Source organism: Vicugna pacos, unplaced genomic scaffold, assembly GCF_048564905.1.
Source record: "Vicugna pacos unplaced genomic scaffold, VicPac4 scaffold_105, whole genome shotgun sequence".
NCBI lineage: Eukaryota > Metazoa > Chordata > Mammalia > Artiodactyla > Camelidae > Vicugna > Vicugna pacos.
This window is the reverse complement of record NW_027328785.1, coordinates 3492224-3518175: the sequence shown is the minus strand read 5'-3', so window position 1 is coordinate 3518175 and position 25952 is coordinate 3492224. Positions and strand designations below refer to the sequence as shown.

The 25952-nt window shown below is 40.4% G+C and overlaps 1 protein-coding gene across 1 annotated transcript in view; it reads right to left on the bottom strand.

Annotated features, from left to right (window-relative positions):
• Positions 1-7336: 7336 nt before the first annotated feature.
• LOC140694830 (uncharacterized) overlaps positions 7337-25952 on the bottom strand; it is a 37325-nt gene continuing 18709 nt past the window's right edge. Inside the window, exons 4-12 of the mRNA XM_072957882.1 lie at positions 22086-22112; positions 20218-20276; positions 19868-19985; positions 19208-19331; positions 14575-14634; positions 14319-14476; positions 13920-14040; positions 8709-8818; positions 7337-7364 (exon numbers count right to left, since the gene is read on the bottom strand). Of these exons, the coding sequence (XP_072813983.1) occupies positions 19980-19985; positions 20218-20276; positions 22086-22112 (92 nt within the window). The 3' untranslated portion in view covers positions 7337-7364; positions 8709-8818; positions 13920-14040; ... (2 more) ...; positions 19208-19331; positions 19868-19979. The remainder of the gene's footprint in view (positions 7365-8708; positions 8819-13919; positions 14041-14318; positions 14477-14574; positions 14635-19207; positions 19332-19867; positions 19986-20217; positions 20277-22085; positions 22113-25952) is intronic.

Genomic DNA, 25952 nt, shown 5'->3' with positions numbered 1-25952 from the left:
CTCCAACTATTATTATACCTATCTTATAAGTAAGTTTTAAAGTGAAGCTATGAGATCTCTAGCTTTTTTCTGATTATAAGCCTGTGTACACATTATAGAAGTGAGATATTTCTACTGCTAAAGAAAAAAAATTCAAAGTCATAGAGCTCTGCTTAATTGACGTAAAAATATAAGAGCTTAAACATTAAGTATTTTTAAAATAACAACTGAACAAATTGACTTTCAGCGTCATGTGAAATGGAAAATATTCAATATTAAGATAATATTTGATATTGTTTAGTTTAAGTATGTTCTAATTAATATAGACATCTTTAAAGTCATCAATATTATGTATAATACCTTTACTGTACCTAGGTTTAATGAAAGTCAAATAAGATCCTGTTATATCTGTTGCAGATTTGTCAAAAAATAAATAAAAGTAATGTGCTGTGGTAAAATTTTAAGTAAATTAAATGCAAATGAGATGAGAGCTTTGGGTAAATATTTAAAATATATTTTTAAAATGTATGTTTAAGATAATCTTTAAGTGTTTGGTATCTTTAAATTCTAGTGTTGTGCTAAATTAAGTTAAATCACAAGATTTTATTAAATAGCTATGCCATTTTCAGATAAAATAACATTGAAATACGAATTACTTAACATTTAACTTCCTCTTACAGTGAAACTAAAGGTATATAGAAATATTAATAAATGGTTGGTGCCACACTGAAATAGTCTCTATTAGTAAGGGAATGATCTCAGTATCCTAGGAAAGTAATATAAATGCGTAAAGGAAGATATAAGAATGGAATTATATTTTGTTAATGAAAAATAGTGACTTTCTCCTGAACCTGGTTACTTCTGAATAGAAGAAAAATAAGGGACACACTAATATAAGTATAGAAAGCTGTGGAAGGCTTGTGGAAAAGGAACCCTGAGGGAAGAGTTTTGTACATGGTCAGAATTGGCTAAGTTTAGAAACAAATTGGGCAACGTAAATGAATCTTAGAAGTAAGCTGGTACAAGATTAGAATTGTTTTTCTCTCTGTTAAGAGGAAAAAATTTTCTTAAAATGTTAATCCTCCTTCAGTAACAGATTGTAAAACTTCTTATACCACTTAGCTGATCTGTTCTGCCTTTACCTTTGACGTATTTTCTTGTTAATGAATTAGTACTACTTTACAGTGATCTATATGTTTATCTGATCAAGTGTTCTGAAATCTTTCAAAAAGCTCCCCAAATATAAAATTCTAATTAATTAAATAAAAATTAATTTAATTAATTAAAAAAATTAATTTAATTAATTAAAATTCTTTTAATCTCCAGTTAAGTTTGGGATGCTACAGAAGGCCCCTGAAACATCCCAAAGAGAGATTTTTAACTATAAAGTTTCATTTGGCATTTTAAATAACATGGAATTGTCAAATGAATCATAAAACTTCTAAGGTTATATTGAATGAGACAATATTATTAATATAGATATTGTAGAAATTATATGGACTCCCTAAAATTCTGGTATATCTGAAATGTTACCAGTGATAATTATGGGTATAGTGAACAGATTTCTTTATTGATTATAGTGTAACGGTGTTTAACCATGCTTTTAAATCTTTTGTCATTTATAGACAGTTAATTGTTTTCTTCTGATGGTTTTGCAAAATGCTTTCTCTTCAAGGAGATTTACTGATTCCTAATAAATTTCACACTATAGCACTGAACTAAACTGGGTAAGACATTTTAAAGTTCTAATGAAAACTCTCATTAAAAGAATTAGTTACATGGGACTGATTAACCTGCTGAATATGGTTATAATTTTTGATATTGTTTGAAATACTACTGGCTTTTAACCTGTTTCCCAGACGTAAAGAATCTCTTCTCCTTAAGCTAGTTATGGTTCACAGCAATTTGATAAATTATACCTATGTAATCACACTTGGAACACTTATCTTTTCTCTCTATCTGATCCCTCAAGAGACTAAAAACACTTAGGTCCCCAGTGGCTCTATCAAACAAATTAGGGAGATCATCTCCTAACAGATATAGGAGTATAAAGATATTTTAAGGATTTTAAAGAGAAAAGAATTTACCTAAATCTGTAAGGTAGAAACCCATGAAAAGCCTTGACGTGTCTTTCTTGGCCTTAGCAAACCTTAACATTCTACCCTGAGACTCCGTATTAAAACTTCCAACACAGCCAATTTAAAAAAGCCTATATGATCAAATAATCAGACTTAACTTGTAAAAAATTAATCTTGATTTGGCTATATTTGAGAAAACTGAGGGTAACTTAAGAGAGAAAATAAATTATATTTTAGTGGATATTAAATTCTAGTTTTGTTAATTGAGGTCCATATTTACTAAGACACTTCCCAGATCATTCCTTGCTGTTATGTCACATTACTGTACGGTTTAATTGAATTATGAAAAGGATACTCTAGGTTTGTTTCTGAAGCTCAGAAATCTATCCTTGGGTAAAGTTCCAATGCCCCATGACCTGCAGCCAGGGGATTATACATACTGCAACAGGCATGACTTAAAGAACTGTCTCCAACCTGAATGGAAGGACCCTTTTTCAGGTACTCTTTACCAGACCATACACACCAAAGCTGAAGGAAACGGAGTCTCGGATTCATTTCCTATCTGAAACATCCCCTGCAGTGCACTGGCCTATCGAGTGCTGCTCACCTTAAAACAATGCCCAAATGGAGAAAAAGCTACCAGACCAGGATGAGAAGAAGACGACATCTGAGCTAGACAGCTGACCCAAGACACCGGACCAGGACTGTATACCAATTACTTTGATAATTTCTCCAACCTTTGATTATGATCTACTCCACTTGTTAAGTTTATGATAAATTACCTATGTCTAGTACTTCTGTGTTACCTTGGTGGGTTTCCCTACTCCAAGGCTCTAATTAGATAGCCCTCAGAAACGTTATTCTAAAAAGAATTTATAGTTCTGTTTAGGCCACTGTTGATCTTACAAGGTGGGAGATTTCAACTGGCCAATTAATACCTGCTCTGACCCTGACCATAAATATGAACTTTCTCATAGGATCAAACTCAGAATCACAAGCAAAATTTTAACCCAAAAATACAACTTCTCGACTATTAAATTCTTACTCGTGACTTTATTAACGTTACTAGCTGTATTACTTATATCCTGTCTATTTTATAAAATTGTTGTCTGTTACATTTCCCAATGTGTAACTAGGCCCACAAGATTGATGATGGCTAAACATCTTGAAGAAACAGATAAAATTTATAACCCTGAATAAAATAAATATAATAGTGTGATTCTAGGTATGGGAATGAGCAAAGATGGGTAAACACTTTCTGTATCATAATAGACTAGTAAGACAGGTGATCCAGAGAACTTTTAGTATCAACAGGGCCTGACAAAAAAAAACTTACACCTTGAATGGCAACTTAGAAGATTCTTCACCTGAACTAGGAATGAGCCATCCTAGCACTGTGGGACAAAATTGGTCATGAAATTTCTCTCAAAATATTGGTCAAATTTAGGACCAAGTGGGAGCACTGTGAATGAAAATACTACAATGTGCATGAAAATACTGCAACCATGACAGTAAACAAAGAATGCTGAATCCGAGTCATCAGCGGCTGCTGCCAACCCCCAGCGAGTACATGCCTACAGCCCGGCCTCTCAGCCACTCACAGTGGTGCCCTCTGAGCAGACTCAGACTAAGAAAGGACAGGATACTGGCCCTAGATAGCCAGGGGCTTGCCAAAGGAATGAATTCAATGACTCAAATGTTTGCTTCTCACCATACATAGAAAAGCAGTAAATACTTGAACTTGAGATATCTGGTTTTCTTTAGATAACAAGCAATATTTTATTGTTCCAATTACCTGGTCTTTGTTGTAAGCTTCTATATATCCTAGCTCCTCCCCTACCTCTTGGGTGCAGTCCCTCAGAGTGATCTGAGAGGCTGTCATCCCGGCTCGAGTCCTCCAGCCAAATAAAACAAAGCCCTTAACATATAGGCTGAACGTTTATTTCAATGACGTTCCAGAATAGACACAACTCATCAATTCTGTAATGGAACACACTGAATCAGGAACCAAAGCGTGTTTTAGTCCGGAAAATCTCCGGGTTCCTATTTCTTCCTGTCATTATACAATCCCTCTAGAACTCATTAATTTGCTGTCTGCTCCTCTGGCAACAAAACTCAGAGAAGAGTCAACTCAGCAGAGCGCCCTGCTGGGGAGAACACCCCGCAGAAGCACTGCAGGCTGCCTGCCCTCCTGCACGCTCTGCTGACCCTTGGTGTCCTCCGTGGAGACCAGGCCAACAGAGCTGTTCCTAACAGCTACAAATTCGCACACGTTAAATAAATCATTTTATTTTATATGATATTTTACGTATATACACATCTCTGAAAACAGCTTTGCAGAAGCTCAAATCTTCAACATCAATCCCCAAAGGCAAATCCGGTCCCCAAGGGGAAACAAGACTTAAGACGACGCTAAGGCCTCCAAAGTCCTCTCAAGGACCGTCAACCAAACTGCCTGCAGGTCTGCAGCTGCAGGCTGTTACATGTCTGCTTTTAAAGCAACCCCTTCCTGCCCTCGGGTATTACAGTGTCCCTCTATGCCCTCCCGTCTCAGGGTAAAAGCAGCCGTTGCAGAACCTTGCAGGGAAGCACTGACAGGAGTCGACAAAGAGGATCAGAGCTAAGCTAATACTTCTGATGACACGACCTTGTCACTGTGTCACTTTACAGATGAAGATATATATAGAGAGAGGTGGGGTGATATTGCTCAAAGTCACACAGCTAATAAGTGGCAAAGTCTATAACTCTGCTCTTCCCTTCGGCGTGACGCCCCAGCTGGGACGCCCACAGGGTTGTCTCATGCCTGCCTGAACAATCCTCTCCTGTCACTCATAACCCACCACAGGGTCTGACCCTAGCCTGCCTTTTCAGCATCTATTTCCTCCAGTCTCTCAGGAACAAGGCCGTTTGGGCCACTGTATGACTTCCGGCTCCCGGAAACATCAGTGCTCATGCTGGTCTTGCCTGTGCATCCGGCCCGCTGCTCAGAGGCTCTTCCTCCCCTGCAGGAGTACGTTTCCACTCTCCGCAGGGACACCTCCTCAGGGGAGCCCTCTTCTCGCTCTCAGCACGGCAGGGCCACATCCCGAGCTGCCCCATTAGGACAGTGTGCGCCCAGGTCTGTTAATCAGACCAGCAGCATCAGAGCTAGGGATTATGCCCGGGCTACCCTGCAAAACTACTGCCCGCCACACAGCCCCCAGCCAGCAGGTCACCTGGAAGTCACAGCAAGTGCCCCACCCAATCCAGAAGCCTCTTCATTTGCCAGCATCGCTGATGACTGGTTTCCAAACTTTGGTCAGTTTCGCACAAAACAGCACCTTCAACTGTGAAGCAGAGGGTTTCGCTTCTGCTCCCCATCGTTACTGGTAATGTCAAGGAAAACAAAGAGGCCTTTTCTCAACACTTTTATAATGACACCCTCCCACCCACAATACTCATATGCTCAAGAGCTTTGGATCCACGTGATTTTCTTTCCCTTATGATAAGCGGCTCAAAACACTGCGGGATTCCTTCTATTTAGAGGGTATTTGTACTCAGTTTATCGGCTTTAATCTGTTTTTGTCTCTCTTCAATATCCCTAGTTGTTGCCACCTCTTACTCCCTTCAGCAGCCTCCCTCCGAACATCTACTCTAGGAAATCAGCTGTGATGAGGGGCCCTGGGGCAGTCACAGATGATGCAACTAAGGCAAAGAGAGGGTCCATAATTTGCCCGAGAAGATCAGCTTCAACCCCCAACAATGTGTGTCACGTCCCTGTGTTTAACTCTTATGCTAAGCAAGATAACTTTTTGTAGATTATGGTTATAAACAGATGAGGTATAAAAATACATACAAGGACACACATCTACTCTAAGATGCTCACTAACTCCACTATTTTGTTTCTACTTATTTCTATTAAAAAATATTAAGAACCTCTGCAGTCAGTATAGCAAAATGTTACTGGGCTTTAAATCCAGATTATAGAGGTGTTAAATGTGTCATTACTCATACTTATTTGTATGTTCACAATACAAAATTATTTGAAAGTCCCTCTCACCTCCCCCTACTCACTACTGGCTCTCACCTGAGCTCCCAGACCACACATCTAACAACCTTTCACTTTACCCACAGCTGAACTCATCAGTTTTCCGCAGAACTCCCTCTGCAGCTTTCCCTCCTCAGAGCACAGAAGGACCATCATTTACCTCATTAATCCACCCAGAAACCTGGACCTTACTCCATCCTGCATTCACAGCCAGCCTTCATCCTTTCCTTTTTACCATCTAAACATGCCTTCAATATGTTCGCTTTTAAACACTGACCGTCCCACCGCTCAAGTGGAAGCCACCAACACTGCCCACCTGGACTCACGAGTCTCCTAAGTGGCCCCACAGCCGCTCTCCCCTACTTGAGACAAATGGGACTGTGCCACTCCCGCGCTTTTTGGACTCTTTTAAGACCCACTCTTCTTAGAAGAAACTCCAAGTTCTTCACCAGGTGAAAGTCTTTGCCATGAAATTGTCACCTCAGGGAGGGCAGGACCCGCCCTCTCCCCTCGGCCCCGCCCTCTGGCAGAGCATCAGCTTGGGAGGACCTGCTGAGCTACACCAACCTGTATTCTAAACCTGGTCTGAGTTCTTAGCAAACTGCTTCACTTATCCATACAATTCCAAGGTAAATTAGAAAGATTTTAGATGTTGAGCTAGACTATTGATTTTGGGATTTTGCACTAGCAACCTGCAAGGACATGTTCTAAAGATTCTGTCTTCTTAAAACCACACCCAGGTTAAAGGAGTATTTGTGGAATGTCTTCGGAGGAAAAGGGACTGTACTTTTACAGGCTTTATGTTTTATAACATGAACAACCCGGACAGGGTCACAAATGGAACCGCCTCACAAGTGACAGAAGACAGGTGAGAGGCACAAAGCAACAGGTTGCAAAGATGGTAAGAGTAAACATGATTCTCCAACCCCCCCAAAAAATTTTTGAAACAACCAAAAATTCTGAATTTTAAAAGTAAAAGAGTATCATATAGAGAAATGAAATAAATAATGCTCTTCATCAGGGTTTCAAGATCTCACTCCAGAGTTTTTAGCAGGCCATACTGAATCCTAGCACAGAAAAATCAAATGGACTTGTAGTGAGAAAGTTCCAGGAAAACTGCAGTAATTCCTCCACTTGTGTAAGGACATACACCCACCTGCTGAAGGTGAATGTAAACCGCATTCTGGATAAATTCGAAAGCTTCCAGGCTCCGCTTCTGGATGCCAAGGACATGGACAGCTTGGAAGCATGCTTCTAACTCAGTCACCGGCATTTTTACACTGCAGGGGAAACGGAGGCACCCAGTCAAGAGCAGAGATGTTCCTGTCGTGTCTCACAGGCCGTGCCTCGGGGATTCAGTGCCCTGCAGCAGCCCGGCCCCAGGCAAGGACCAGCAGCGTTTTCCACCCAAGCAGGAGGGGCACTGTGCTTGAGAAAGCCCATCTCCGATGGGGGCAAGAGGGGCTGGTGGGGTTCAGTGAACCTATAAATGCCCACAGAAATATGCCTGCATTCATTCAAGTGATGCAAACAACTGTAGCAGGCTATTTAACAAAATTTCAATTGTCAGTGGAAATTTTGCCATTCCTTTCCGCTTGTCCCCTGCACTCTGAGACAGGCTTAGGCTCTCTTACACCTGCAGCTCTGTGCAATAGTTGTGAAGTCATTTTACTTTACAGATACCACGGTTCTGCCCAGGGTGATATCCAGCCCAGAGAGGTGGCCCAGGCCAATTTAAAGCTATGTGGCTTGTGTGCAGGGACAATTACAGGAGCTGGTTCCGGAGCCAGGCCCCTCCCCACCTCTGCTCCCCTCTCTCCCGAGGCCCCGCTGCCAAGCACTCAGGCTCCGTGATCTTAAGTCCTACTCTTCTACTCTACTCCAAACCCTTTTCCTTTTCTTTTTTTTCCCTAATTATTCCCAGCTGGAGTGATTTTTCAATCTCAATATCTGAAAAAAATTCCTGCAGCCGAAAAAGAGGTCTCCAGAGGTCAATGCCCATATGCTGGTTCCTGAAGAGAGCCCCTGTCTACGGGGACCCTCACCAACACTCACGGGGCATCAGAGATGTTGCAGGGTCGGCCACCCCCTACAAGAGTTTGCTGTCACCCCAATGCCTGCACAGCATCCCTGCTCACAAAATATAGTTGGTACACTTATCGGTTATTAAGAAGCAAAAATACAAAATTGCTCATATTTCTTACTAATATTATCTATGAAGCTGGAAACGGAATTGTAATAAAATGTAACAGTTTTTACCCTATGTTAAATCTGTTCCTTTGAGTTTAAACCTGTGCCCTGTTTCCTAGGCTCAGACTTGGTAGCTCTGCACCATTTGAAAAAGAAAGTTGCCTTTAGCCTGAAATCTGCAGGAAAGCCTATTCTCCTGGCCCTGATCTTTAAAAATGTTAGCTCATCTGCACTTCTGTAGAGATGGCAAGTTGCATAATAGAGAATAGCCTTTGTTTTTTTGGAGGTTTTACAGGGGTACCATGATTTGATCCACATGGACAGCTGCAAGAACAGCGGATTCAAAGGACAAACAATTCATAAAGCAAGAAGTATGCAACAACCAACCACAACCCCCCCCCCCTTTTTAGTATAAAAGGAGACTGAATTCTTACTTGGGGAAGATAGTTCTCCAGGACATCAGTCTGCCGTCTTCTGGGTCTGCCAGCATTGCAAGTGAAGTCACTATTCCTTGCTCCAACACCTCATCTCCCGGTTTATTGGCCTGTCATGCGGCGAGCAGAACGAGTTTGGACTCGGTAACAAAATGACTGCATTGGAGGTAGTATGTCTCCAATGTTTCCTCGTTTCCAATATGTAACATGCACATCATTTATGATCTAGTGCAAATAATTCATCAAAGACAACCACAAAAAGAAACTATACTCACCTAGCTATCAACACTGAAGTCACAACCTGTCAATTTTATATGATGTTGAACATCACAATGGAAAAACCTAACATAGGGAGTTGATTCCACGGAAATAAAATTATTTCTACTCCTTCAATACTTTTTCTTTTCTTTTCTATTTTATTTTGTTTTGCTTATTGAAAGGAAAATAAAAGTCAAGTCATTTTATTTCACGTATTTTTGTTATAGCTACATTCTTTAAATACTACAAAGAGATTTAAACTGCAAAAAAAATTGTTCATATATTAGTATAAAGATATATACACAATCAATGGGGATTAGGAAAGGAATGGACATTTACTAAAAATCCACTGCAATCTTGTCTTTTACAAGCATATCCTGGAATATAAGCTGTATGATCCAGGGGGCCCCATCCCCATTCTCACTGTTGAGTCCCTTAGCAATCAACTACTAAGGCACCAGCATAGAACCATGTGATCAGTATTTGAGGAATAAATTAGGGAATTAGCACATTCAATTCTAAAACAAAAACCCTAAAATAAATACTGAACTTATTTACAGATAAAGAAAATTGGAACCAAAAAAGTAGTTATTTCCCCAAGGTCACAAAGCTAATAACTGGTAAAGACAAGATTTGAACTCATCTGCCTGATTCTAAAAACTAAGGTGGAAATCCCATTCGACTGGGGAGGGTCCAGCAGCAGAGCCTATCACCCTATCTTTGTTCAGATCTAGCCTTAGACAGCCTGAGACAGCACCCCATTCCTATGGAACTCGAGGGCAAATGATAACAATAAGGATTTTATATCCAGTAGTTTGTTAGGTCTCATTTATATAAAGTGTCAGCAGGTCAGCAGAAAAACTCTGGAAAATATGAGTGGGTCCAGAGCTTTCTGCTGATTAGTAACTCAGTCTCTCAGGACATAATGACCTTCCCATGAGAGGCCTCATGGACATAAACTAAAGGCAGCTGAGCAATGAAAACTAACAAGAACCTGGAACTCAAGCAAGAAGGTTCCCTGCCATCCCCCACCCAGTTGCCTCTTCACCCGCGTGGACACGATGGCAGGAGACCCAGATTCTTGTCCAAGTTACATCATCATGGATTCTCATCCATAATAATGTATGACTCTATGCCGCCTTATGTCCATTAAAACTCAAATATGATAACACCAATATCTCAGCAGAATATCTATGTCTCCACTTCCTGTCTTCTAATAGGAGAATATTTTTATGGACAAAAAGCAGAAATCCAATTTAAAAAACCATGCACGAAGCCAGGTGAAATTCTGCTTAAGAGACTGCTCTCACGCTGAGTAAATGAAAACTCAGAAAAAGTGGCCCTTCTCCCTCAGTAAATGGGAGGTAGCCTGATGTGTGTGTGTGTGTGTGTGTGTGTGCACGTGTGTGTGTGTGTAAATCAAATACAATGAATTCTGGGATGTGTACAGTTTTTTTAAGTCACTGTCATTTCATGGGAATGAGCCAACATTTAAATAATTTGAATCTAGTGTTCTGAGAGAGTCTCGGGCTCTTGGTGGAGGAGGTGAAAGGGGAGAGTGAAGGAGGAAAGAGGTACATGAAGCAAAGAAGTAAGAATACTGCCAGGGAAAGGCAAGACGTTAGTTTTGTTCTTCCTTGCACCACATACAAATTAGGGACTCGCTTTCTGCTGATGACTTATCGAGCACTGAGTTGCAGGAGAAGAGGGGACAGCTCATTGCTCACTGAGCTTGTGACTGTACGTGGCATCTTATAGACACAAATCATTTACCCTGATCAAACACTCTAGCAGCAGGCTGTAATTCTTCTGTTTTGAGAGGATGCAGGAGTTCAAACAGGATGCATAACTTGACAAAAGTCAGAGGTCCAGTAAACTAAAGAGGATTAATTCAAACTCAGATCTGAATGCAGAGTCTGATCTTCCCACTCCCAGGACTGGAAAATCCTTAACACAGGCTCCCCAGCTCCCCTGCATTGTTCCTGGCACCAAGCATTTGCCATGGCAATGGTCACCATTTCTCACAGACACAGCGCTCTGTGCAGCAAATGACCTTGATCAGACCTTGATCATCTACCTGCCACGCCCACCAGGCTTCACCATACAGGCAGGAAAGCTGGCTTTCAAGTGCATACAAAGCCATTCCTTGTCTAACCTGGGCTCTTCTGTGGTTTCTCCAGCCTAAAGGCAGCCATGAAACTGCTCACAGTTTGTACATGAGCCACACTACCTCTCTCCATCTGTCTCCCCACCTATACTACTTAGCTATGAACATTTTGAGAATCTTCGACACAAATTTTTAAAAACAAAAAAGAAAGGATTCTGGAACAACTACTTAATACTTACAATTTTAAATGACAAATTACAAAGTGAGTATTTACAAACCGAATCTTCCTTTCTAAATTTCAGTTTTAAGCGTTTAAAAATATAATAGCAAAAAATTTTCACTTACAAAATTGACAAAAACATAAACAATAATCTGGAATAAGTTAAAAAATAATGCCCATGTTCTAAATGGAGAAACTTCAGGGCTGTACTGAGGGGTAAAGTAAGAGGTGAGAATGTAGAGACATCAACAAATTGCATGGAGGAAAGCAGTTTTGTAAAGATGTAAGTTCTCATCAGAATAATTCAAAACTTACTGAAAACTCCCATGACAACTCCAATCTGATTTTTTTTAACTTGAACAAAATATTTTGGAATTCTTCAGGAATAATAAAATCATAATACTAGACAAGAAAATTTGGGATGGAAGAAAAGAATGAAAAAGAATTCAGACTGCCAATTATTAAATAAATTTTTACAATATGTAAGTTATGGTGCTGGAGTAAGAAAGGCAGATTGACAGAAGGGAACCATGAGCTCAAAAAGAGACTCTAGTGTACATAAGTATTTTGTAAAGGTGGGATTTCAAATCAAAGAGAAAAGTATGACTTCAGTAATTGTCCTGAGACAATCAGACAATCACCTAGAAAGAATAAATACTATTCCTCTCATAAGGACCACAAGATAATTTACAGACAGTGATGTAAATATAAAAAAGTACTAATAACAGCAAATACAACACTTTGTTCTTATTAACTCAACTTACCCTTACATTAACAAGTACTATTATCATCTCCATCTTAGAGATTAAAAAAAACCTACAGAGGAGATTTATTCCAGTATAAGAAATTATTTTTAAGAATAATTTCAAAGATAAAACACATAAGGAATACATTTATTATCATAAGAATATTTTGAGACACTACCAAAATTAAAATCCTCCTAAACAAAATGAAAGGCAAGAAATGACAAGAAAAAGCTCTGTGATACATGTTGTTGAAGACAAGAAGTTAATGCTCATAACATACAAAGAGCTGTCACAAAGCAACAAGAAGCTCCCCCACTTAAATGTGTGCAAAGGATAAAAGGAATCATTCATTTTAAAAAAGTCAAATGGCTAATGAGTGAAAAATGCTCAACACCTCACTGGTCATCAAATGCAAACTAAAACAATGAAAAAGCACTTTTGCTCATCATATTGGCAAATATTTTTAAAAGATATTCTATCTAGTGTCCATCTGTGGGAGAAGAAACCATGAGCGACATTTTCAGAGGACGACATGTCAATGGATATGTAAACTCTGAAAAACGTACGTACACACTGACTCAACACCACTTCTACGAATCGTTTCCTCTAGGTAAAAACAAATTTAGTCCAAAAAGATGTACCCATCAGGGCATTTACACAGCACTGTTTACAATGGTGGGAAGAAAAACTGAAGTGAAATCATATCCAGCAATAGAGAATTGGTTACATAAGTAATTGTGCATCTTTTCATTCCCCTATGGAAGGAATTTCTAGAGTTACTTGAATGGAGTCTGTGATGAATGTAAATGTCACATCCAGGGACTAAATTTCCAGAAGCCTTAACTAAAGGAATACTCATAAAAGATCACAGGAATGTCTGTACAAGAAGGATGCCAGTCAAATATCCTTTCTGACAGTGGAAAATGGAGAAAACTTAACTGTCCACCATCAAGACAATGATGCGTTAAATCACGACGAGCTGCGAGCAATGAGGGAGCCGGCGTTTCGCCGTGGTCCAGGGCCTTGTCCACAGCATTCTCTCACCAAAGGTGTGCGTGGGAAAGAGACCACACCCGCAAATCAGGAGACCCCTCCACTCTATCTGAAAGGACCGTGTGAGTCTGGAGTGGGAGGACGTCTATGATATACACCTGAGTGATTAAAGCGAGCTGCAGAAAAACATATAGTATGGTCTCATTTTTAAATAAAGCATATATACACACACGTATACATGGAATTCTCATATGTGTGTATATATGTATGTCATAGGCATAAAGGTCATGAAACATATATATCAAATTTTCAACAGTTTTTACTCTTCGGAAATAAGGGGAAGGGAGGTAGGGCCTTCCTCTACCACCACAGTTCTCTTTTCAGTATTTCAGTTAAGTATACTTGGAATTTAAAAGTTTATTTAAGTCCGAAGTAAAATGGACAATGCCTCCACAAGACAGAATGCTATACTGGTCATCAAAAATCATGCCAGAGGAGATAGAATATTGTAGAAAAACATATAAAAAGCCGAATGGAAAATGGAGGTGTCCACACAGTAAACAGTCACAGAGTGCTCTCTGGTTTTTTATGACAGAGGTGATCCACACTGATGAAAATATACGTTAACGTGTTAATTATTATCTTTGAATAGCGGGACAAGGATAGCCTTTTTTGCCCCCTTTTTCAGAGTTATTATTTTAAATGCACATTCTTTTTCATCTGAAAAAAAGCATTTTTAGGTGTGTAGTACTATGCATTGGAGAATAATACAAGAATACTTAGAGAAACAAGTAACTAGGAGACAAAGCAGCAGCATCACACAATGTAGGATGGGCGATCCTGATTAACACCACGAAGTTACATAAGGACCCACAAAGTGAGAGCACCTGCTGTAACAGGGCGTGGCCCCCTTCTATTTGTCAGCAGTGTCTTCAGGGCTGAGGCAGTTCTGAGCACGGCCATTGTCAGTGCTGGTGTCTTGATTGATGCTACTGGGGGTGAGGGCACCTGCAAGCCGAGAGGAAGAACAGAAATCATCCTCTGCCTTTTCTGTCTTGTTTCTTTGTTACTTTAAAAGAGAGCCATATATAAGATAAACCGTGTATCTCCCCAAATGAAATTTCAGTAATGAAACCGTTTTTAAAGACTTCACAGCTTATATTCTGCCTATAACTGTCTTTTCAACAAAGATCATATTTATTAAATGTTAATTAACTCAGTTAATTAACTCCCTGTTGAAACATTCTAGTAAAGAACATGAAATGCAGTATGTAAAAGAACCACACCTGCAGTGACTAGCTCAGCTGTCTTGACGGCAGTGCAGTCAGCCCCCACCATCCCGTGGCCCTGAGCTCCTGATGCTGGTAAGAGATTACGCTGCCGCCTCAGATGGAGAGAAACGGTGAAAGCATTTCTTGAACCCTACAGCACTGACAAAACATAACTGACAAATCCCAGGCCCCTTTGAGGCTCTCATTTTCTGTTTCTGGCCAACCCCCATCAATGAGCAGAACCACCCAAACCCCGAGCCATGGGACTCACGTGGGAAGCAGTTTTGGAGAAATTTCCAGGTATAGAATGTAACCAACTATACATAGAACTCTGAAAAAAGAAAAGATGCCATACTCTGATTTTGGAAGACACTCAAAATATTCTCCTAAGCCTTAGTAGCTGGAAAGGCTGGGCTTCTCCTAAGTCACTTATTTATTTCACAGCCAGTAAGCATCTCCCTCAAATCCTGCTTCCCTGTGTCTGCTGGGAACTTGAAGCACACTGCTGCTGTCGATCTTATAAGTCACATGGCAGAGGCATGTGTCTCACGCCTGCAACCCTCACACAGGCTCGCCTCCTAGCCTCACTGTCTGAACTGGGCCCCATTTTCTCACCTGTTTATTTGGTATCTGTTCTTCTGTAAGCTACCTGAAATGCGTTTTGGAACATGTCAGAAGAAGCAGTGGGTTGAGAAATGGACAGATTGAGAGGTGAGAGATGGGCAGACAGAGAGAGAGACTCCAAGAAAAGGGGAACAAATAAAAGTTCCTGTGCAAAACCCTCTTCTAATCAGGGAAGGAAACCACCACGGAAAAGTGTGAAGAGGCAGGTAGCTTAGGACTGTTTCCTGGATTCCATGAAAAGTAACACCAAGAGATGAGAGGGTAGAACTTTAAATAGTAAAAGAAAAAAAGCACGCATGCTTGAAAAATATATCTACAATATGTACTTTCTAAAGAATAGACTGAAATCAGCAGGACCCAATAACACTATACTTGGGTATTTACAGAAGTGAGAATCCCATCTCCAAACCACAAGGCATCCCTTCAGAGCACTGACAGTCTACATGGGGCGGTCATAAAGCCATCACCGCAAAAGCTATGCTACCCTGCACTTACGAGGAATGAGCAGCTGTGCTCAGGCTGCCCACGCGCGTCATTTACACCCCACAGCACCTCTACGGGGGGGGACGCCTAGCGAGCCCCGTCTCTGCAGGACAGAAAACCAGTTCTGGAGAGGCTAAGCTGACTTACCAGTTCTCCATCTCACAGGACTGGTCTCTCCAGAGCAGGACACGAACTCGGACCCACGATTTTAACCATGGTACTACAGTGCTTTGTGTGCTGTTTGTGTGTATAATACATTTGTTTCTATCATGAAAGGTTATTTAATAAATGATCGGTTGTCTTGTCTATCTCATTAGCTCACAATCAATCTTTATACTGTTGAATTGTACTCTTTTCCCCTGAAGAAAGGAACGGAAACAGCGGGGGTCAGAAAGAGGTGGGGCTCCATTCTTTATCTGGGATCTCATCTCATTGAAGTCCCCAAACAGGGAAAAGGAGCAAATGTTCTCTTTATCTTTTAAAGAGAGGGCTCCAGTGATGGTGACTTATTCAATTACAAAATCAAGGCTGGGGAAAGGGCACATGCAGCAACTAGAGCAGTATCAGCTGTAGGAAGGTCAAAAGTGCTCACGGGAGGGCTCAGGGGGCAGCCTCATTTAATTTCAATCAATAAAACAATAACAAACTCTAAAAATACTGGCCTACAATGGATTAGCTCTTTCTTGACATCTAGCAAGTTTCCACAGCCCACATGTAACATTATCGGGAACCAGTGAAAGGAAGAGTCCACAGACAAGGAAAATCAATGCCACAGGCAGGCTGAAACCCAGGCTGGAGTTTAGGAAGAGAAAGGGCATAGTTAAGAACTGGGGAAAGGCTGGGGAAAAAAATCATCACAAGGACTCTCAAGCATCATCCAACAATCATATAATCATTCATTCAAGAGAGAGTTACTGAGGTCGTATTCTGTGCAAGATTGTACAGCGGGTGAAGCAAGAGCGCAGCGTCCATGGTGGCAGCAAGTTGCGGGGCTCAAATACACTTCTGATCCCAGTACCTTGCACACTTGTCCTCAATATAAAGGCAAAGATAATTAAAGTAAAATAATACTCTGTAAACTCAAAGCATTGTTGAAAAAAAAAGTTAAAGAAGACCTAAATACCAGGACAGACACTTCACACACATTCCCCTATCAAAAGAAAGTGCTCTTGGAATGGCAGTGCTCCCCAGAGCGATCCGTATATTCAACGTGGTCTCGATCACAATCCCAGCGGGCTCCTCTGCAGAAACTGACTATCTGCTGCTACAATTCATATGGGAATTCGAGGATCTCAGTAACCTATACGTACTTGAAAAAGAAAAATTTGAGAGGACTTATAATTCTCAATTTCAAACCTTACAACTGTATCTCCAGGTGAGATTAGAGGCCATTGTGAAGTTATTACTGTGTTAATCCTTATTTACTAAATTCTCTACAATGAATATTACTGTTACAATAAGAAAAATAAAAAGTAAGTTATCCTTTAAAACATGCACACCAATTCATTCATTGGGAAAAATTATTCTATCAATTAAGAGATAAATATCTATTGAAAAAGGACAACTTAAAAACAAGAGTGCATTTGCATTTTTCATAAATTGAAAACTGAAAAGCACAAAAACGTCAAGTTTCTAGGGAGACCAATGCAACATATTAATAGTTATTTTCAGAAATTCTAATTTAACAATGAAAACTCTGGAAAGGGAAAATCGTGACTGAGAGCCAACTGCAAACACATGGAGAGCAAAGGCCTAGAAATCACAGTTCCTTTAACTCTGCTCCTAACACAATAGGAGAGGAAATTCCTCACTGAGGGGACAGTGGAATCCCATGCATAAGACAGGATACACAGTACAAACTGCACTAGAATTGGGGGTGATTTTTTTAGAAGAATTCTAAAGTTACAAAATTGCTGAAAAACTATTAAAACACTGACAGAAAGATTAAAACACACAGTCATATATATTATATAGAAACATATGTAGTCTGCTCCCATGTTGCATTTAAATACAAATATATTTGTTCATTTATGGGCACTTATGACTTTATCCCTGGTAGAATATTTCAACTAAAACAAATAATCAATATAACACTCCTTTGTCAAATCTACTTGATAAGTTACTCTGCTATGTAAACATAATGTGTCTAAGATAGATCTAAAATTAGTGAAAAAGAGCTTTGTATGGCTTCTTGAACTATTCTCAAAATTCAAAGCTTAATTTTAAAACAGATCTGAACAGTAATTCTATATTACCTTTTCCGTCGTGAAATGAACAACACAGTCTGTTGTCAAATTTCTGTCCTTACAATGATTCACGAGCACCGTATCCTCACAAAACTGCTGGACAGCAAGGCACTATCCAGACACTGTGACCCAACAAATGAAACACAATGAAGACAGTGACCCTATTTTGGAGGGCTTATAGTCTGTGTCAACACCAGGGTTTTATTTGATTGGTTTGATTGGTTGGCAAAATAAAATCAATCAAGTACTTTCTTCTTTGAGCATTCTATAAGTCATGACTCTGCTGTTAGTGTCATGAGCAGGAAAGACTTAAGCATGACTTGATTAGATCAACTAGCAACAATCATCACTGGAGAGTGAGTAATAAAGAAGTTAACTGATAGCAATGCTTCTCCCTACATGAGACCTAAAATAAATCGACACTGATATCCGAAAAGAAAATGAGAATTTGAGGTCCCCAATAAGAAAAAAATCTAACAAGAAATCAAAAAAGTAAAGATTTTTTCATTAACGTTTCCTGGAAAGATTGGAGCATGGTGGTGTTGAGCTCAGATGCTAGGGAAAAACATGAGGGTCTGAATTCCCACAGCACTGGGTAGCTTTGACACTAATATGTCAGTCAAATTCTCTGCATCTCAGTCTCCGATGCATAGACTGGGGACAACAACCGCACCCATCTCCTAGAACGGTCCTAAGAATTAAGTTATTTTATATATACAAGTTTTAATAAAATACATCAGATATTAAATATTACCCCAAAAGCACAAGGAAAAATGAAAACAGAGATAAATTGGAGTTCATTAAACTTTAAAACTTTGCTTCAAAAAACACCATCCAGAAAGTGAAAAAACAACACTCAGGAGAAAATTTTTTCAAATCATTTATCTGATAAGGAATTTGTGTATCAAAAAAAAAAAATTCCACAGCTCAACAATAAAAAGGCAACTCAATTAAAAAATGAAAAAAGAATCTGAAAAGATATTTTTCAAGGAAAATATACAAATGGCCAATAAGCACAATGAAACGGTGTTCAATAATATTAGCTCTAAAGGAAATCAAGTCAAAACAACTAGGAGAAACCTCTTCACATTCACTACAATAGGTTAAAATCAAAAAAAGATTAACAAGCACTAATGAGGACACAGAGGAAGCGGAGCCCGCAGCCATTGCTGGTGAGGATGTAACACAGCGTGACCACTTTGGAAAACATCCTGGCACGTCCTCAGAGAGTTGAACATTTGGCTTCTGAATGATCCAGCAATTCTGCTTCCTGGGCACACAAGTAAGAGAACTGAAAACAAATGTTAACATAAAAACTCCTACAGGAATATTCACCATTACTTTTCGCCATTAATTTTCAGAGCCAAAAAACAGAAACAACCCAAATGTCTATCACGTGATGAATGGGTAAACAAAGGGGCCCAGCCATACAGTGAAATATTATTCAGCAATAGCAAAGCATAGAGTACTGACCCAGGCCACAACGTGGACAAACATTGAAAACGTTACTCAGTGTGAAAGAAGTCAGTCAAAATAGACGGTTCCACTTACATGAAGTGACTCGATTTGCATGAAATGTTCAGCACAGGCAAATCCACAGAGACAGAAGAGTGGCTCCCTGGGGCTTGGGGAGGATGGGGAAGTTGATAATGTCTGCTTATGCGTACTGGGTTTCCTTTTGGGGGGAAGAAAATATTCTAAGATTGACTGGGATGCACATTTCTGGGCATAGAGTAAAATCCGCTGTACATTTTAATGGGTGATTTGTATTAAAACTGTTAAGAACAAAAGCACCTCGGATTAGTACCTTCCATAGTAAATGCAAATTGCTAACATTTATTACAGGAAGAAGAAACTGCCCTCAGCATGAAAGCAGGAGATCAGCAAATATTAGTTAACCGAAATTGGACAAGAGCATTTCACTTGAAACTGTTGCTGAGTGTACAAGAAATATTCAGACATGACAAGGAAAATCAGTTTGACATCACGAAGAAGCATTCTGCTTCAAATGCAAATCAAGGATTCGGAAAGCCCAGCTGCTACAAATGACCAGAGAAGAAACCTGGTTCTTAAAACAAGCACCAGAGCCAACAAGGAAATGGTGGTGAGGAAAGCAGGCGGCCTAAAATCTGGAACAGTGTGCTACAAATAATTTCTCCACTGAAAATTCAAAAATAAAATGAAAGTGATGTAATGCTGTGTTGAACTCACGTGAATGGGCTTCCTGCAGTGCTTGACAGTTCTGTAACCCCGAATGACTCAGGAGAATCAGCATGGCTCCTGGGAGTCCCCAAGTAACTGCCCATCAGCACGCTGACCACCATCACATCTGCCAGGGTTGAATTGCAGAGAAGAGAGCAACCTCTGAAAGGCACAGGGAATGTTGACAAGGGAATAAAAGGCTGCGGTCAATCCTGGGACAGAGGCCCTGTGAGCAGAGGCCAGAAGGCTGCAGGTGAACTGGAGTGGCCCTGGGGCAGGAAGGGACCACAGGGGAGCATATCTCAATTATCTCCTCTCTCTCCCTCGGGTAGGAGGGATAAAGCCTGCATCCTTCTCACCTGGAACTGTGGGTTCTGGCTGGCGGAAGTCTTACCGACACGGAATGAATTTCTCAAGACTGCGGAAAAAGGAAAGAAAGCGAGAGGGATTAGGGAGCCAAATCCACGACTCTCTCAAATGCTCCCATATTTATTGTGTATAATCAAAGTAAAAAGTCAATAACAGTTGTGAGATAGTAGGCAGGAACTTGGGGAAAGAAGGGATGAGACAGAGATTGTAGACTCCACCATGAGTACTAAGGCTTAGTTTACCTTTAGGGAAGTCATGGGCTGAGGGGAACAAGATACATTTTTTAGACATGTTCATTACAAAGCAGACCACCAGACCAGCCTGGTCCCTGTTTTGGGGATAATAGACTATCTAACACCACGCAGGCCTGGCGTTTATAGCTGAGGGCCTGGGTCATTGCTGTGCAATAAGCAGTGTGCTATCTATAACCTCAAATATGCAAGCAAGGCATTGTCTCTGCTTTTTATGGCAAGGAGACAGGAGTGAGGATGCACAGGTGTTTGCTTTAAAGCAGTTAATAAGCACATTTTTTTTCTTAAAGTTGACAGGCGGCTGGGATGTGTTACAACTTGTTAACTCAATCATGGGCTCCCACATGGAACCATTATGGAGGACATCCTAGGATGAAAAATCCTGGCTCTGGATCTTTTCCGGCCAGCTTCGGCCACTCCAGCAGGGTCTAGACACATCCCTGAATAACGATCCCACAGAACCACCTAAACTCTTAACTCCTGGTGCTTGAAACTTAATTTTAGCTCTACACAACTTAATGTAGAAAAGTTTCAGAAATAAAAGATATTATATTCTTTTTATATCTCATCATAAGACTGATTTTTCTGATTGCTCTAAGCTGCTTCTACATGGTAAAGCACCTAATTCTGCAGGTGAATTCAGTACTTTCCTTTGGGCATAACTAGACAGTCTGGGCTGTCTGACTTCTATTAGTCAAATACCAATACACTTAATTGATTTCTTTGTTCATCAATTTCAGCCTGGAGGTGAGGGTCTATCACTATTTTCCTCAGCCCACCCTCTACTCTTTTCTCATCAGCATCTCAGGCCTCCTGAAAACAAAACAAAGCATTTGTTTCCCTTCATCTACACTTTCCACAAAGGCAACAGGAATCATCATGCCTAGAGAATGAATTCAACACAAATGTTAAAACAAAAATCTATAAACCTGAAGCAACTCCATCTCCGGCTCATGATACACAATGACATGAGAGTAAGTGTGTCAGGTACAAAGCATGCGTGAGCCTGACCACCTCATTTCTATTCTTCAAAGGAAGGAAGGTTTTCGTATTTTTTATTATCATTCTTTGTCATTGTTTCTGATTAAGCCAAAAAATTTTTTATGAAATAATTAAGCACTGCAATAACAGATTTTCGCTGTATCAATTACAGAAGGAATTCAGAGGGGATAGGAAAACCCACCTCTGTAAAAAATGCAAAATTCCTTCCCCTGTTAAGAACACGAATACAAAATGCAACAGAGAATTCAAATTCTTGTGGAGAGGACAAAAGCCACAGAATCAAAGCAAAGTCATTATTATGACTCAATCCAAAATTCACTGGACAAACATGCTCAATGCATTCAAATAATTTTTAAGGCACACTGCAAACCATTCACTTAATTATCTACAGGCTAGAGGAAGAATTTCCCTCTATAACAGACAACATAAATCAATAGGTTGCCCCACCAAACAAGGAACAAACATCAGGTTTTTTGCAGTTCTGATAAATCAGCAAGTTTTAAAGATCAAAATCCAGAAATTTTAAACATTCATTCACACCAGAATGAATCAAGCACTTAAAAAAAATAAATAACCCAAAGAAACTAAACACATTGATCACGTACCTGGATCAATGAGAAATTCTTGTACAGCTGGAAAAAAAGAACAGTCTATAGACTTATACTTGAAAAATAAAACTACTTTTAAAGATAACTGCTAAAACACATTTCATCATTCATGTTGCCTTGAAAAATCTGAGGCACTTGTCTCTGATCAGAAAAGCAATTCTGAGTATTAGTATGTTACAATTCAGTGCCAGTTTGCTTTAGAAGAAAAAAGAAAAGCTACTGTTTCTCATCTTGCACAAAGTTTAAAGAACCTCCCTGCCTCTATCTCCTCCCATTTTCTAAGCTCATGCTCCCCAACCCTTCTGAAACAATTATGAGAACCTCTTATTCCCACCAATATGCCAAATCACAAAAGAGTATCAATTTATTTGTGTAAATATATACCTACACCTTGAACTGGAGGAGAAAGATTTCAGAAGGCTATATGGAACTTATTGCTACATTCCTGAAATCACACACATACACGTTCACAGAGACACAGACATATACAAACTGAATTACTGGGCACTTCACAAGCTAAGGACTTACAACTTCTAGAAGATAACTTTGTAGTTAGTTTAAAATACAAAACGGTCAGCTTTTGAAAGCCTTGAACATTGCAAAATCATCCAAATATCAATGAGATCCAATTTGCCTTCTCTGTAGAATGTAATTCCCCATGATGGCAAAGCAGACCCTAAGAAGTAGTGGATCCAAGACTCGTGTTTTTCACTAGCTATGATCGTTTTAAAACACGTAAACAGATTTAGAAAGGTATGTCCCTATGACATTTATTCTTATTGAGATGGCATATGTATTCAATTGTCTATGCAGAAAATAGGACCCATGATGGTGTTTAAGAAATATTTTGTGTATTGAAATATTTATTTTTAAGTGCAGACAAGGAGGGTGGGTATTACTCCATTGTAGAGCACCTGTTGTGCACGCACATGTTCCTGGCTTCAATCCCCTGTACCTTCATGAAAATAAATAAATACAAGTGCTTACTTAAAAATAAGAATAAATTTATATAAAAAAATAAATGCAGACTAAAAACCACTGCAATCTAGGAGCCACAATTATAATAAAAATCATGTGTTTCTATCAAATATTGACTATACGCCAATCACAGAGACAACCACAAATCACACCTGACAACCATCACGTGTGATTCTCAGCAATCCTACTAAGTAGACACGGATGAGAAACCCGACTCTGCGGATGAGGAGACGGAGCTCGGAGGAGCCGGGGACACTGACCGTCCTGCTCCCCGTGACACCGCGTCAGCCCAGGGCAAGCGCTGACAGAGCTGCACTGAGGGGACACCCAGCTGCATGGAACCATGGGGGATTGGGGAGTCCTAGAAAATACTCAAAAGTGTTCAATGAAAAACCAGCTCAAATATGTTACTCTGTGCACCATCCTCTAAACACAGAACATGTCTGGGACCTTTTTGATGCCTCCGTGTCCTTTCTGCCATCATCAGTTACGTGCCCTCTCAGCGCGACCAGTCATGAACTGGACCCCATACGAAGTGCACTCAGATGGAAGAGCTTTAAAAGCTGTTTTATGAAGTTTGTAAGACTCTGTCTATTCCTCACACAGGCGGTCATCCAGCACTACTCACCGGTGCGGATGTACCACCTGAAATCACACCTTTCTGCTTTTTAAAATCCCTTCATGTAATACAGACTTTTAAACAGCAAAGAAGCAGCTCAACCACAGACAGTGGACATCTTCTCACCAAACGGACTCAAACAGCCCATCGGACTACCTGGAAGCCCTTTTCTTCTATTAAACCCACTTCCAGGTACTTCATCTGATTGGTGGACTCGGCCTCTGAATGGCCTACTCAGAGAGATCCCATCCTCACATCCGGGGGTGGGAGAGGACCCTGCTGCTGGGAGAAATCAGTGAGGAAGGTGGACATCCTCCAGCCATTTCTGCACGGGTAGAAATGCCACATGCTCAGAAATTATACCGTCAGCACCCCTCGGCTCCCATGGACTGGTTTCACATTAAGCAAACTTATGACACACTGATGCAAGAAAACCAGAAATTCAATTTATTAATGTAACAGGAGATGTGAAACTACAAACCAGATTGAAATATCAGAGTTCAACCATGAGTACAGATTCTCCTCCACGGCCCATTCTCGGGCAGGCAGTCACATGGCAAGCGTGGACAGAAGCAGAGCAGGAAGGGTTTCTAGATTAACTCAATGGACTAAATTTCTGTTATAAGAACAGAACTACTGCCTGGAAAACAATTAATGCCAATCACGGGGCACACTCCATGGACAGTGGCTGAAACACGACTGTGAGTACCTGTATAACTCCACTTTCCCTGTCCTTTCTGGTCTAACTGATGCAGAGGTACAGAGATCCAGGGATGCAGATACCTGTAAACACCCAAAGCCCATCCCTGGGAGCCTGGAAACCAGATAGCCAGGATTTAAATCCCAGCTCTGCCACTTACTAGCTCTGTTACCTTGGCCAAATTACTTACCCTCTGTGTGCCTCAATTTCCACACTGTAAACCTGGGATAACAATCAAATCTTTCTTACTCACTTGTTGTGAAAATTGGAGGATTCATTTCTGTAAAACTCTCAGAAAAGAATGTAGCACATTTTTGGTGCCCAACAAATTTCAATTTAATAAGAAAGTGATTTACAAGTCTCCCATCTAATCATCTTCTGTGTTTCATGACTATTCTGAGTCCCAAAGGAAATCCTTATTTCCCCTCTTATAAACTCTTGAGGAGCACCCTTCTGTTTCAAGCCACCACCTGTTTAATCTGAGGGGGGATTCCCTCCTACCCACTCCTCTGCTCCATGGGAGACTGCTTCTCCCTTCACACCCCTGACCACTGGCCCATGGCTAGCCCTCCTCACACTAACAGATTGAGGTGTGAGTCCGGGGAGACAAGCAGGGCATATGAAAGCTTTCCTTCCCCTCCAGTGTTGGCCACCCTTAGGAAGCAGCCGGGATGCTCAGTTCCATGGCAAGACAGTCCTGTGCATTATGGGGCAGAATCTCTCAAGGGAATGCTCGCTGTGGACCAGAGTTACCTGGGACTGCGTAAGTCTCTAATTCTGGGACATAGTGTCATGACACTCACTCTCCCACAGCCCTGAATTTCATGGAGAACATGGCTTCATCAGTAATAAAGGAGACATTTATCGCCTGCCTGTTCTTCTTTGTCATCTCTCAGTTGGCTGCTGGACACAACATGTGTATAAGTATTGGGTCCCCTTAAGCCCCAACATATATGAAGTAACAAAAATTCTGTGGCTTAACATTGGTTCAGGGCAACTGTGTAACTGTCCTGACTCTGCTGATGCTAAATTATGTGTATAGGAACTATGGAACCTCCTCAAATATCTTTCATCATAAAACCAGCTTTTCTTATTTTCCTGTTTCTCAGTAATTGCCAAAGACTATCAAATGATGGCTTCACACCAAACAGCAGTTAAGATTATGAGCCCTCTTGTCATACACACTGTGCTAAACACTTTACATAATTTCTAATTCTCACAATTCTACAAAGCAGAAATGAGTGTCCCCATCTCACAGACGAGGGAAAAACTCAGAAAGAACTGACTCAGGATCACGTAGCTCAGTGGCAGCGCGTGCACGCAAACCCAAGTCAAAACACCACACCCCTTTGTATATGTACCAAATCTCCTACCACCCACTGACACACAGCGGTGGGGATAATACTTAGGGAACTCAGTACACTTTTCAGCTTTAAGGTGCTCCAGAGGCCGCTTCTAGCTCTTTTATAAAATCCCGGCTCACTGGTTTCTAACACTGCAAGAAAAGTCCGATGTTGCAACTGTTTGCACAGGAAGTCTGAAATGTTCACAGCGAGATGATAGAATA